General features: G+C 41.5%; 1 protein-coding gene across 1 annotated transcript; it reads left to right on the top strand.

Annotated features, from left to right (window-relative positions):
- Positions 1-1536: 1536 nt before the first annotated feature.
- On the top strand, positions 1537-3808 carry MAGEE2 (MAGE family member E2). Its single transcript, XM_029241271.1, has one exon. It carries the CDS (start codon positions 1702-1704, stop codon positions 3271-3273), a length of 1572 nt encoding a protein of 523 aa, XP_029097104.1. The 5' UTR covers positions 1537-1701; the 3' UTR covers positions 3274-3808.
- The last annotated feature ends 10631 nt before the right edge of the window (positions 3809-14439 follow it).

Here is a 14439-nt window from a genome sequence, read left to right as displayed (position 1 = left end):
CCTGCTTCGCTACTTTAAGAAAGCATCTGGAATGTAGAAAATGTCAGAGGTTAAGTGTCTGGACCCTCATGTGAAGGCAATGCCCTCTGAGGGAATTCTAGGGCACAGGATAACTGAATGTAACAGTATTCATTACCATCAAGAATTTAAGGAAGGATTTCAATTGTGGAGAAAAATGTAAATTTTTCTCCTTCTCAATATTCCACTGCATACCCTGATGGTTGAGAGCTAGGATTTAGCCCAATTACTTTGGTAGCACTCCCAGAAAATAAAGCAGCTGACTCCTTTTCCTTGCTGAAGCGTTTGAATTATGCCTCCCCAAACACAAGACCAACTACTTAAATAATCAGGTCCTATTCTGGTGGTGTTGTTCTCACCTTATGGAGCCCCAACCAGTCCTCACATACTGCTAAATGAAGAAACAGGAAATCCAATCATTCCTGTCATCACTTTCATCCGCATCTCCCTCCCAACCTAGTGCACTTTGGCTCTAGCCACCCTGGGTGTCCAGCTGTTATGCAAAATTATTTTGTACTTTCAAGCCTCTGAGCCTTTTCTGATGCTGATCCCTCAGCCTAGAATGCCCTTATAAATCCTTCCCATCCTATTCATCACTTAGAGCTCAATTCTTCCTTGAGGCATGTGCCCCCAATCCAAGACACCCCAGACTAAGCTGTAATTCATTGCTTGTTCCTTCTGTGTTTGTACCATATGTTAACTGTCCCTCCATCAGAGCATATATTTTCAACTACTTTAATTAAGAGTATCTTAAATAAACAGGGCTAATCATTTGTGAAGGGCAGATGGTATGAGAGAAAGTACTTATGCTTGAGATTCTGACAGACCTGGATTCAAATCCTGGTCTCTTCCACTTGTTGCCTGACTTTGGACAGGTAAATTCACCTCTATGACTCAATTTCCTCATCTGTAAAATGAGGACCATTAAGAGTAGTACCTCATAGCTAAGATTAAGTGATTTAATATGAGATAAGTGAAAATACCAGAAATAGCGTCCGGTACATAGTAAGTGCTCCATTATTATTACCATTGTTTGAACCTATCCCAAAATGTAAGCTCTACACAGAAAGGGATAATCATTGTTTGTCCTCTGGTGTACCTCTAGTACCCAATACTGTGCCTAGCATGTGACACATACTCAAGAAACGTATGTTGAATGAGTGGATGAATTAATGAATCCGTGAAATAATTCTCATCTTTAGCATCCTCCTCCTCTCCAAATCCTCTACTGCCTATTAGCTTTATACCTCACAGAAAACCTTTGTGGTGCATCACTGAACATTCCCCAACCCTTACCCTCTTTGCTTTACCTTTGTTTGTTACCCCCTTTCATGAATTCTTTTCTCTGACAAGTTTGACTCTAGCAACAACCACTTCAACTAGCCTCTCGGGCCAGGCAGAAGTAGGGGGCCGGAGTCGGGTACTGGGAGCGGGGCGTGGCCACCACGTTGCAGAACGCAACTGCGCCTGCGTAGGCTGCGGCAAAGCCTAGCTCTCTGAGGGTTGCGTTTATTGCTGGCTGGTGTTTGTGTAGGAGGATCGCTCCTCTCACCAGCTCTCACTTCTGATCCGCGCAGCTCCTGGGTCTCTGGCTTCAGCTTTGTGCTGAGCCGCCGACACACCTACCATCCTCTCTCCGACGGATCGCTGACCTCCCCATTCCTGTTCCTGCCTCCTGGAACCATGTCTCTGGTAAGCCAGAATGCGTGCCACCGCAACGCAGAGACCACTGTAGATTACAGCGACTTCCATGGTGAGATGCAGGTTACTAATGCCTCCGGGTCCCCCACCTCCATGCTAGTTCCTGATGCTCCCCAGGGCCTTCAGGCGCCAATCGATTCTCAGGGTGCTAGCGCTTCCCAGGCTGCGCAGGACCCGAACGACTTCGAGGTGCTGATAGATGAGCAGTCCCGACGTTTGGGGGCGCTCAGGGTCCACGACCCTCTAGAGGACAGGTCGATTGCTTTGGTGAATTTCATGCGAATGAAAAGCCAAATCGAGGGGTCTATTCAGCAGACAGAGATGCTAGAGTTCCTCAGAGAATACTCAGATCAGTTTCCTGAGATCCTCAGACGAGCCTCAGCCCATCTGGACCAGGTCTTTGGGTTGAACCTGAGGGTTCTTGATCCCCAGGCTGACACCTACAACCTAATCAGCAAACGGGGTCTCCAGACCACTGATCGGATAGCAGAATCCCTGGACATGCCAAAGGCAGGTCTCCTGGCCTTGGTCCTAGGCCACATTCTCCTGAATGGTAACCGAGCAAGAGAGGCCTCCATTTGGGATCTGTTGCTAAAGGTTGATGTGGTAGATGAGCCCCAGAGGATCAACATCCCCTTTGGGAGCACAAGGAACCTCCTAACTACTGACTTTTTGGATATGCGGTTCTTGGAGTACTGGCCAGTGTATGGCACTAATCCCCTCGAATTTGAGTTCTTGTGGGGCTCTAGAGCCCACAAGGAAATCACAAAGATGGAAGCCCTGAAGTTTGTGGCAGAGGCCCATGATGAAGAACCCTGGAGCTGGCCAGAAGAATATAATAAAGCCCTGGAAGCTGACAAGGCCAAAGAAAGAAGCCAGGCTGCTGGCTTGGAGTTCTGGTCAGAGGACACTATGAATGATAAGGCAAATGATTTGGTCCAGTTGGCCATTAATGTCACAGAGGAGTTGCTGCCTATACATCAGGATGAGCTGTTGGCTCACACTGGCAAAGAATTTGAGGACGTGTTCCCAAATATCCTCAGTCGAGCTACTCTAATCCTTGATCTGTTCTATGGGTTCTCTCTGATTGAGGTTGATACCAGTGAGCACATTTACCTCCTTGTCCAGCAACCAGAATCAGAAGAAGAGCAAATGATGCTAGAGAGCCTGGGGAGACCCACTCAAGAATATTTGATGCCAATCCTGGGTTTGATCTTCCTGATGGGCAACCGTGTCAAAGAGGCCAATGTCTGGAATTTGCTTCGGAGATTTGGTGTGGATGTAGGGAGAAAGCATGCCATCACCTGCAAACTTATGAGACAGCGCTACTTGGAATGCAGGCCACTGTCCTATTCTAATCCAGTTGAATATGAGCTTCTTTGGGGTCCTCGAGCTCACCTTGAAACCACCAAAATGAAAGCCTTGGAGTACATGGCCAGGCTCTACAGAAAGCAACCACAGGACTGGCCAGAGCAATATAGGGAGGCTGTTGAAGATGAGGAGGCCAGAGCCAGGTCTGAGGCAACTGCTATGTTCTTCTTTGGCCCCATGTGAAGTCTGGGGGAAGTATGTCACTTCAGTTGGGTGGCATCAATTAAAGGGGCCCTGGGGAAGTGGGCACTGGGGCCCCAAATCAGAAGCTGGGCAGGGTTGGGGTGAGAAGTACACATTGTGCTTGCTATTTGTGTTTTATTTCTAATAGTATTTCCTTCCTTTTAATATACCCTTGAATTAGATTCATGATCAGTGTTTATAAATGAAATTGCTCATTTGCCATTCCTGTCTTGTTTCAATATAAAAGTTCATATAACTGCATAAAGTGTAGTGGTAATATTTACATCTTTCTATGATGTGGAAGAGAATATACAGTTGTTCTTTAACCGTTTGAAATAATCAGTAAAATGGTCTGGTACAGGAGTTAAGTAACGACAGTAATAACATACCCACAATAAAAACAAACACAAAATCACTCATCTGTTGATGTTCTCCCATCGTGTCTATGGTTTTATTATTTTTTTAATATTGGCATTTACCTGTATTTGCTTTGTGATTCCAGAGTGTAGTGAAAAATAAAAGTATAATGAATTAGGCTCCATGCTTAAGCACTCTTATTCAACAGACATTTATTAAGTACCTGCCATGCTCTAAGCACAGTGTTTATGCTGGGAATATAAGGGTGAGGAAGGCCCAGCTGAGCCCCAGAGATTGAGGGGGAGGGGCTGTGGAAGTAAACCAACAATTATTTCCGTGGCAAGTCGTATAATAGGGGTAAGCTCAGAGAGCTGTGAGAGTTTACAGGAGTAACTCCCAACTAAACTTTGGGTTCTGGGAGGGGACGGTGAAGGGGCAGGGGTGTCAAGCAAAGAGTGAGTGCGGGAGTGGTCAGGGGTGGTGGCAGGGGAGGATGAGGTGGTATGGAGAGCTGGGACAAGTTAACCTTTAGTGACTTCTATTGTAAGACCTGAGGTTGGGGAGAGGGAGGGAGGGAGGACTAGTCCGTGGGGTCAGGGGCAGTATGTAAAACAGCTTCGCGGGATTTAGTGTAGCTCAGAAAGACAGTGTTGAGTTCAAGAGAAGTGTGGGAGAGATAAACCTGTGGCAGCAATAACAAAGGTCCATATCCTCAGAGAGTGGGTCTTAGGAATCAACAATGGTTCTCCTGAAGCCAGCTGGTCTTGGATCTCGTGTCAGACGGAACAATCCACCTGGAGGAACTCTGAATGGCAACCTCTGCCTGCGCTGTTTATTTCTGCACTCAAGCCGTTAAGGTGAGTGTTAGTATTTTGGTTCTCTTCATTCAGATGCCGGATCTCGCAGCTTCTAACCCTGCTCAGGGCTCTCTCCAAGCCTTCCCTAGAGAACAGGCAGCTAACAATTTCTGTAAGGAAGCCTTGGCTCAGTGGTGGATGTTATACATAAAGTCACCTGTAACGCGAGGTGGCGGGGGTAGAAGGGGGCTACCTCTCAGTGGTGTAGGTTTTATGCTTCCTCACCTCCTGGCACCCACAAGCTTTCTGCCCTTTCATCCGTTTAATCACTAGGGGTTACCCTCAACTGCCACCTCCTATAAGATGGGAGAGAGGACTTTCCTCACATTTTCGTCAGCCTCAGGAAGAGAACGACATAACCGTCTCGCTGTGGGCAGGGGACAGAAAGACGGGAGATACACCCTTTCGGCCCCCAAGTCCAGCAGCCGTGCAGAAGCCAAATTAGAGCTGCTTGCTTGGGGAAGCCACTGCGCAGGCGCACTCTGAAGTTGCCTGGGAGATATAGGCCCCACTAGTCTCTGAGATCTTCTCCATCTTCGCATTCCGAGGAAAACTGAATGCTAAGGGCGGGATTTCCAGTGACAAGGAAATGAGTAACTGGAGAGAAAGGGGTTTTGGAAAATAGGATGGGGGTGGAGTTGAGAGGCAGGAGAATATCCAACTTGAAATATGGGACCTTGAAATAGGGTACTGCCTCCATGCTAAACTGAGAGCCTCTCATTCTTCAGCCTCCTTGGACCTTTAATCTGTACATGCTTGTGGGGCGGGGGGGAAAGGGGCAAGCTGATTAAAGTGCCAAGTTTTTCTTGCTCTTTTTTTGGTGGGGGGGATTGGTAGACTCCTGGATCTTCAGGCACATCAGTTCTTCTGGGGGCACCAGTTGAAAGAAACTTGCCAAGGGGAAGGTGTAGCATATGGACCAACAATAATGTAAAGCTGCCAACTTTTTTAGTATTAAATATGTGCCAAGCACTATGCTGGATTCTTCACTTTCTTTAGCTCCAATCGCTCCACCAGTTCTCCAAAAAGCGTTTTAATAGTCCCATTTGACACTATAGGAAACTGAGGCTTAATTAATGTGCCCAAGGTCACACAGCCATTCAATGACAGCTGGGATTAGAGTTTAAGTCTGCTTTTGGCTACAATTCACCCTGTTTACAGTGCATAGCATCACAGGCCCCCTTCAGCCTTTGCTGTGTTCTCACTCGAATTTGTTGACTCTCAAAAAATATAAGGAAGGGCTGTATGCCAGGCTGGGAGGGACAAGATGACAGCCCTCCAAAAGAGGATGAAAGTGAGGCTGGAATTTCTCCAGGCTCTTCCTTGTTCCATTACTCGGGCTCCCTGAGAGCTGTGTAGGTGTGAAATGTGCATTTCTGTCCAATCTCCCTGCTCTGTCCTAAGAATCTTCCCCACTTTGCTCTCTTCTGCAAGCTTCCAGCCTTATATGCTGGCTTTTACTCAGGGAGAGTCAAATATCACTATTTCTGTTTTTTGTAATCCTGAAAGAACAATGACCTGACAGAGCTCTTGCCTTGCCCAGGGGAGCTCTTGCTTTGCCCAGCTCAGGATGCAAAAACAGAAGTGGGAAATAGACTCTGTGTCATACATGCCACATGTAATTTCCCAGAAGTAACAAAGGTGAAGCTTGTATACCTATGGTAAGGGAAAGGGTGTAGTTATCTTAGTGGCTACAGCCATTCCTTTGAAGGTCATGTGAGGCCTGGATACTCTCCTTTATTCACGTACCAAATTAGAATTAGCACCCCTTAGGAGAAACACTAAGGGGTGGAAATGAGTGTATGGCAAGCAAGACTTACAAAGGATGTTGTATGTATTACTCCGAAGTACAATCTCCATTAAGCCTTTAGAACACTGAACAAAATACCCTTCTTATCTATGTGAATTAGTTTGTAAAATGGTACAGTCTGAGTTCATTTGCAGATTCTTTGGGCTATTGATACCCACCAAGTATTGAAGTTTTGGCCAAGGTGGGGCTTGCCGCCTGGGTGTTGGTTAGATATGTATTGTATATGCATCATCCTGTATATACAATGCTATCCAGAGTCCCCTTTGATCTATGATTAGGATCATTGCTGGAGAAAAAAACATTGAGAATACATTCATGTTCAGTTGCTGAGGCCCAGGAGCGCCCTCTATTGGAGAGGATGGATGGTTAGAGAAGCCTTTTCCTGCCCTTCTTTCATCAGTTTCTGTATACTAGTTGTCACAAATAAGCAATACAATCCAAGGAAAAGCTGAGCTGGACTGACAAATGTGGACTTCAAGCCAATTCTCCCAGCCACAGGATTGCTGCCCCTAAACCCTCTGGTACCAACAATCTAGGGCAGCCTGTAAGTACCCTTCAGGTTCAGACAAGGACCCTACAGTCTCCTCCTCCCTTCCTAAGGGTATCTCCATACCGTGAGATTTCTCACTCAACAGGTTTTCTCTTCCCCTTCCATGAATACTCAAAAATGTCTTAAGGAATTGTCTGCAGGCAGGGTTTGAGGCTAGTTGCAAAGAAAGCTGTAAAAGAATTACCAGAGTAGGCCCTCCTCCCTGAGACATTTTTGTTCTAGTCCTTGTACGAACACACTAAGCATAAGGAGGGGACAGTATATCAGAATGGCTATGAACTCTGGATCTGGACAATGCTGGCTCTGTCACTTCCTAACTGTGTGACCTTGGGCAAGTTACTCAACATCTCTTTCTAGACCTCTCAAAGCTGTTTTCAAGAAATTGATAGAAAAGCCCAGGGTCACACATTTATTATTTGATAATGTCAGAACTATAACCCAGGCCAATTGTATCTTAGTCTATTGATATTTCCAATCTACACCACTGCTTTTAAGACTGCTACTTGTCAGCACCTTGGTAGCTGAGTTCAAATGGTTACTGGGTTCTTAGACTTACTAGTGTTTGTTTTCTTTAGTAAATATTTCAGGTAAATATTAGCCCCAGGTAGTTATGAATTACTGAGGTTTAGCTGCATTGGTAATATATTCTTTATATTCTTTGCAGACACCTATCCACAAGACACTTTTTTAGGAGCTCATGTGTGGTCTCTTTAAGTAGTCCTCAGTGACCCACAGATAATCACTTGCTCTATATACCACTCCAGGAGTCCCAAACAAACAGTGAGGATGACTTCTCTTAAAAGGAGGCAGGGTTAGGAAGGGATTTGGGATCTGAAGCCTATGGTCTGAGCAGCCTATCTCAAATTGCCTTTCTCCTGAAAGCACTTGGTTTGGCATGGGCTGGCCAGGGTAGAGCATCTGTCCTCTGAGTGTCTACTTCCCTTGAAATATAGAAGAGAAGGAGGATGTAGAAAGGACACAAGAATGGTCATTGCTTCTGAAGCTGCCCTCTGTTCTGAAGCCTCAACCACACCTCAGAGAAGCTTCCCTGGTGGTGAGGGCTGCAGGGTATAAGGTGCCCTGGAATGGCCCCAGCCTGGATTGCTCTCCTTCTGCAAGACAAAGAGTAATGCTGTCCTAGAAGATGTTCATTATTCCAGACAGTGAGGGAGACCACCCTGAGATCCAGGTATGAAGGCCAGGTGTGGAGAGATGGGTGCACACATCACTGCTCTCCTTTCTCTGGATTGGGGTCAGGGTCAGGGAGAGTATAAGGCCTAGGAGGGAGGAAGTAAGGAGAGGGAGCTTTGGCAAAACTGTTAACCATTTATATAATGTCTCCTCACACAAATATGTCCATGAACATCCTCAAAGTTCCTAACAGGGACATACTGAGTGAAGAGAAGTTGATCACCAGCTCTGACAGGGAACAAACTGGCCCCTGAGGTCAATGGCAACCCTACTGACCCGACCAACAAGGAGCCAGACCCAGCTCAGCCCAATCCTCAGGTAGTTCCACCTAAGACTGTCTTGGTCGCTGAGACTCACCTACACTGGAGGAGCCCCCTGGATGTCAGGCTTGTCCAAAAGTCACCTACCCGGTTCAGTTCAACCAGCAATTGCTGAATACCTGGTATATGCTGGCCTTGTTATATTAGATACTGAGACACAGGGATGATTCAGATAAGGCCCCTACCTTGTCTGTGTTCTAACTCTCTATTCACCTTTGAGTCTGATCAACTATATGATCAATTTATTAAGATTTTTATTTCAATGTGTACCTTTTTCATTTCTAGAATTTCTAATTGTTTCTTTTTCAAATATACCTTATTTAAAAAAATACTCTGTTCTGTTCTTAGATTCCAGTCGTCTTTTCATCTCTTTAAACATTTTAAGCAGTCTTATTTTTTTCCAGTTCTTTTCATATTTGTTTATTATTGCTTATTTCTTTAGTTGTAAATTCTGCATTTTGTTGGGTCTGCTCAGTATCTATCTAATGGTGGTGAGCTTTTGTATGTGCGTTATAACTTGTATCTGTGTGTTAATCCTTAGCTGGCATTACCTTCTGAGAGACTCTCTAAGGCTGCCTCTGCTGCCAATCTCTCCCTCTTGGGGAGGAAGGATGGAGTTATCTGTTGTCTGGTGCAGCTGTTCTACCCCAGTCCTTCCAGCACAGATACAATGTGTTTCTGAGCTTGAAGGCTCTCTTGCACTCTGCTGAAGAGAATACCTCCTGCCCCATGGAAGCCTTCTCCTCTATATATGTCTTTGAGATATTTATCCAAATCTCTGTTGCCTTTTATCACTCAGTGATCTTATAGTTTAATCCTTTTATAAATCTTTAGTGTCATTTAATGGGATTTTGGAAAGAAGAGGAAAAGAGGGATATAATCCTGCATCATGACCAGAACACAACTTTTATTTTAATAGGTAAAAGTTGAAGTCAATCTATATTCTCACAGCAAATATTTTGGTTTTATTTGTTAATATAATTAGAGCCCCTCCTTTTAATGGAACAATATAAAATATTTGGGAATGATGGAGTAGAGACTATTAAAGAAGCAAATTATGGTTAATATATATTGTTAAATACAAAATACAAGCTATGAAACAACGGAGTCAATATTATCTTGCAAAAATGTATGTGTAAATAATGGAAATATATTTCCTTTCAAACTGATGAATAGTGGTGTGGTAGACAAAATAACATTTCCTCAAAGAAACCACGTTCTGATCCCTGAAACCTGTGAATATGTTACTTTACATGGCAAAAGGGACTTTTCAGATTGATTGAATTAAGGAAATTGAATTGGGGAGATTATCCTGGATTATCCAGATGGACCCAATGTTATCACAAGAGTCTTTATAAGAGAGTGTCAGGAGGATCCGAGTTAGTAGTAGGGGATGTGACAAATGAAGCAAGAGGTTGAAGTGATGTGAGGAGGGAATCCTGAGCCAAGAAATGCCGACAGCCTCTGGAAGCTGAAAAGACAGGGAAATGGATCCTCCCTTCAAAGCTTCAAGAGAGAACTAGCCGTACTGACATTTTGACTTTAGTGCAATGAGATTGATTTTGGACTTCTAACCTCCAAAATTGTAAAATAATAAATTTTTGTTGTTTTAAGCCACTAAATTTGTGATAATTTGCTACAGCAACAATAGGAAACTAATACAAATGCTTACTACAGGGCAGAGGAATTTAGATTTCTGTCTATTTTGCTTGAAAAGAAATTAACATTCAGATAAATAAGATAAATAAAATACAGTGTTTAAAGCAGCTGGATCTGTCCATAACAATGAGACTATGGTGTCAGCTTATGACTGTAAAAAATTAAAGTGTTGCAATACCCATGTAGAAGAATGCAGAAGGAAAAAAATGCAAGTAGTTACATGTCTCACAGAAGTTTAAAGTGATAGTGGGTTATGTAGGGCTACATTAAGTATTAACATAAAAATTTTAAGGAAATGCTTGTGTCCTGTACCCTGCAGTTTCATTTCTAAGAATGAATTTTGAGAAAACATTCTTGGATGTGAGCTTACAGTTGGTTTGAAAGTATCATCCCAGGCTTAATTTAAATGAGGAAAAACACCAACTAAAACCCACTAAAAACACCAACTAAATCTTCAATAATATTTGATTGGTAAGGAAAATAAAGGTCTTTCTATGTAATGGAATGACATAAAGACATCAGAAATTATGATATTCAATAATGGTTAATAGCAAGAAAGTTCGTTTAGGAAACAATATTAACAGTGTGACTCAATTTCTATGGAATAAAAAAGGACTATTTCTCCAGCCACATTATAATCTTATTTATCTTTAGTTAGTGCTTTTACAGGTGATTTCTATTTTTTAAAATATATTCTAATGTTTATTTTCTTAATTTTCCACACTGGAATTATATTTGTTCTAATGAATTGAAGAAAACACCAAAGGCACACTGTGATAACCTCTTCCTTTTTTTTTTTTTTTTTTTTTTGCGGTACGCGGGCCTCTCAGTGCTGTGGCATCTTCCGCTGCGGAGCACAGGCTCCAGACGCGCAGGCTCAGCAGTCATGGCTCACGAGCCCAGCCGCTCCGCGGCATGTGGGATCTTCCCGGACCGGGGCACGAACCCGTGTCCCCTGCATCGGCAGGCAGACTCTCAACCACTGCGCCACCAGGGAAGCCCAACCTCTTTCTTTTTAAAAGTGGAAAAGAATTTAAATGTTCTAAATGAGGGTTTGGTTGAGGAGACAATCTTTTATGCTGTGGGTGGGAGCATACATATGAACAGCCCCTTTGTGGAGGGTCTTTTGGCAGCAAAATAACACTTTTGAAGGTTTTCTCAGGAAATAATCCTGCAGATAAACATAGATGTGGCTATATGGATTCCATAGTAATATTGATTGATCAGGCTAAAATATGAAATTATTTTAAAACCAAAAATTAGTTACAGAAAATAGGATTTGTTAATTAAATTGAATTCTGTCATTGTACAGGAAGGAGCAGAAAAATATTTAAAGGCACATAAATGCTGAAGATTTCTCATTTTGTGATAAAAAGCAAATATTTTGTATGATTATATTTTTGTAAAAATAGGCATATATACATAAAATTTATGCAATGGAAATTAATGCTCTCAAACTTTGGTCACATCTCTATGTTGCATGGAATTCTGGTGATTTTTTTATCTTCTTATCCTGATTTATTATTTGCCTACAGCCAAGTACTGTCTCTTGTGTAATAACATATTAAAGCCTGTACAAAACAATAAGAACCAAGTAGTTTTAATTAATTAAATGAGCACAGACCCAGTATAATTAAAGGTACCCAATGGAGGCATTCACTTGGGCACTGTATCATATTACCCATAGGACCCTATACTGGAGCAACTTCAATGAAAGCCATTTGGCAACATTTCATTCAAAGCTCTGAAATATACAGGTACTTTCAAAGTGCCACTTAATCTTGTGAAATCTTTGCCTCATAAGTGATTCTGGATATCAGCACGAATTTAAATACAATGATGTTCTGTTCACCACCACCTATTTAAATTGGGAACAATTTGAATCACCTTTACTCAACAATGATGGAGAGGGTTGAGAAAGTAGGAATCATTCATGGGAATTTAAGGTACTACAAGCATTGCAAATTATGCCATAGAAGAATTTTTTTAACATCTTTATTGCAGTAAAATTGCTTTACAATGGTGTGTTAGTTTCTGCTGTATAACAAAGTGAATCAGCTATATGTATACATATATCCCCATATCCCCTCCCTCCTGTATCTCCCTCCCACCCTCCCTACCCCACCCTTCTGGGTGGCCACAAAGCACGGAGCTGATCTCCCTATGCTATGCGGCTGCTTCCCACTAGCTAGCTATTTTACATTTGGTAGTGTATATATGTCCATGCCACTCTCTCACTTCGTCCCAACTTACCCTTCCCCCTCCCCATGTCCTCAAGTCCATTACCTACATCTGCATCTTTATTCCTGTCCTGCCCCTAGGTTCTTCAGAACCTTTTTTTTTTTTTAGATTCCATATATATGAGTTAGCATATGGTATTTGTTTTTCTCTTTCAGACTTACTTCACTCTGTATGACAGACTCTAGGTCCATCCACCTCACTACAAATAACTCAGTTTCGTTTCCTTTTATGGCTGAGTAATATTTCATTGTATATATGTGCCACATCTAGAATAAATTTTAAAGACACAGAAAATTGAAAAAAATTGAATAATAGAGTTTTTAAACATTTTCTTTTGAAATAATTACTGATACACGGGAAGTTGCAAAGGTAGTACAGAGAGATTCTGTGTACTTTTCACCCAATATTCCCCAGTGATTACTACTTAAATATATCTAGAATAATATCAAAACCAGGAAACTGACATGGATATAAATGTACGTGTGTAGTTCTAAGTCATTTCATCACATGTAACTACCACCACACACAAGATATAAAACTATTCCATCCCAAGAAACATTTCCTTCTTGCTACCTCTTTATAGTCAACACCCACACTCTACCCCACATACACTGCTGCCATCCCTTATCCCCGGTAACCACTGATCTGTTTTCCATCTCTATAATTTTGTCATCTCAAGTAGTTTATAAAAATGGAATCATATAGCATGTAAATTTTTGAAATTAGCTTTTAAATTCAGAATAATGCCTTTGGGATCCATCTAAGTTGTTGCAGGTATCAATAGCTTGTCCCTTTTTACTCCTGTGTAATATTCCATGGTATGAAAACCACAGTTTAGCCATTCACCTACTGGAGAACATTTGGGTTGTTTCCAGTTTTTCACCATTACAAATAAAGCTGATATGAATAAAATTGAGGAAAATTCCCTTGGATTCTTTATTTTATGACAGTTTTTATCATAAATGGCTGTCGAATTTTGTGAAATGCTTTTTTTTGCATTTGATCATATGATTTTTCTCTTTAGCCTGTTAATATAGTGGTCTACATTGATTTTCAAATATTGAACAAGCCTACATCCATGAAATAAACTCCACTTACTCATAGTGTATAATTTTTGTATGTACATATTATAGGTTAATTCTATTCACCAATTTTTTTAAAGAATTTTTACATCTATATTCATGAGTGATACTGGTGTGTCATTCTCCTTTTATACTTTGTATGCTGGGATTTGGTGTATGTTGGCAATATTGAGTTTGTTAGAAGGAATTGAGAAGTGGTCCCTCCTCTTTTATATTTTCTGGGAGTGACTGTGTAAAATTGGTGTTATTATTCAAATATTTTAGAAAATTCTCCAGTGATGTCATCAAGGCCTGGAGTTTTCTTCTTTGGAAATCTTTTTAACAATTTACCTTAACTCCAATAGGGCTATTCAAAGTACTTATCTCAAACTGAGGTAGTTGTGGTAGTTTCTGCTTTTTGTTTCTTCCTAAGTTGTAAAATGTATGTATTTAGAGTTGTTCATAGTACTCCCTTGTTATCCTTTTGACATCTGCAGGGTGTGTAGTGATATCCACTGTTTAATTACTGATATTAGTAGTTTGCATCTTCTACTTTTTTTCTTGCTAGATTTTTGTCAAATTTATTAATTTTCTTAAAGAATTGGCTGTTTATTGTATTGTTTTTCTCTACTGATTTTCTGGTTTTAATCATGGATTCATTTGAAGCTTACTTTAAACTTCTGGGTGTTGAGATTTCCTGTTTTCTTTCTGTTGTTGATATCTAGTTTGCTTTCCTGTGTTCAGAAAACACACTGTGTATGATTTCAATATGGAAAATTTACTGAGGTTTGTTATAAGGCCCAGGGCATGGTCTATCTCATTATATATTCTGTTGGCATTTGAAAAGAGTGTGTATTCTGCTCTTGTCAGGAAGAGTGTTCTCTAAATGTCAATGAGATCCTGTTGACTCATAGTGTCATTGAGTTCTTCTATACCCTTAGTAAATTTCTGTTTAGCTGTTCTATGAATTGCTTGGAGGAGTCTTGAGGTTATCAACTATAACTGGAGATGTGTCTATTTCTTCTTTCAGTTCTATCAGTTTTTGCTTCATACATTTTGCAGCTGTTGTTTGGTACATACACATTAGGATAGATATGTCTTCTTGGTTGATTTATTATTT

Source organism: Monodon monoceros, unplaced genomic scaffold, assembly GCF_005190385.1.
Source record: "Monodon monoceros isolate NGI ecotype Baffin Bay Population unplaced genomic scaffold, NGI_Narwhal_1 Super_Scaffold_22, whole genome shotgun sequence".
Taxonomy (NCBI): Eukaryota; Metazoa; Chordata; class Mammalia; order Artiodactyla; family Monodontidae; genus Monodon; species Monodon monoceros.
The sequence above is the reverse complement of the archived record's forward strand: the minus strand, read 5'-3'. Positions and strand labels throughout refer to the sequence as shown.

Bases quoted from the DNA above. Each gene is read 5' to 3' on its own strand.
- MAGEE2 (XM_029241271.1), top strand. From the start codon at position 1,702: ATGTCTCTGGTAAGCCAGAATGCGTGCCACCGCAACGCAGAGACCACT.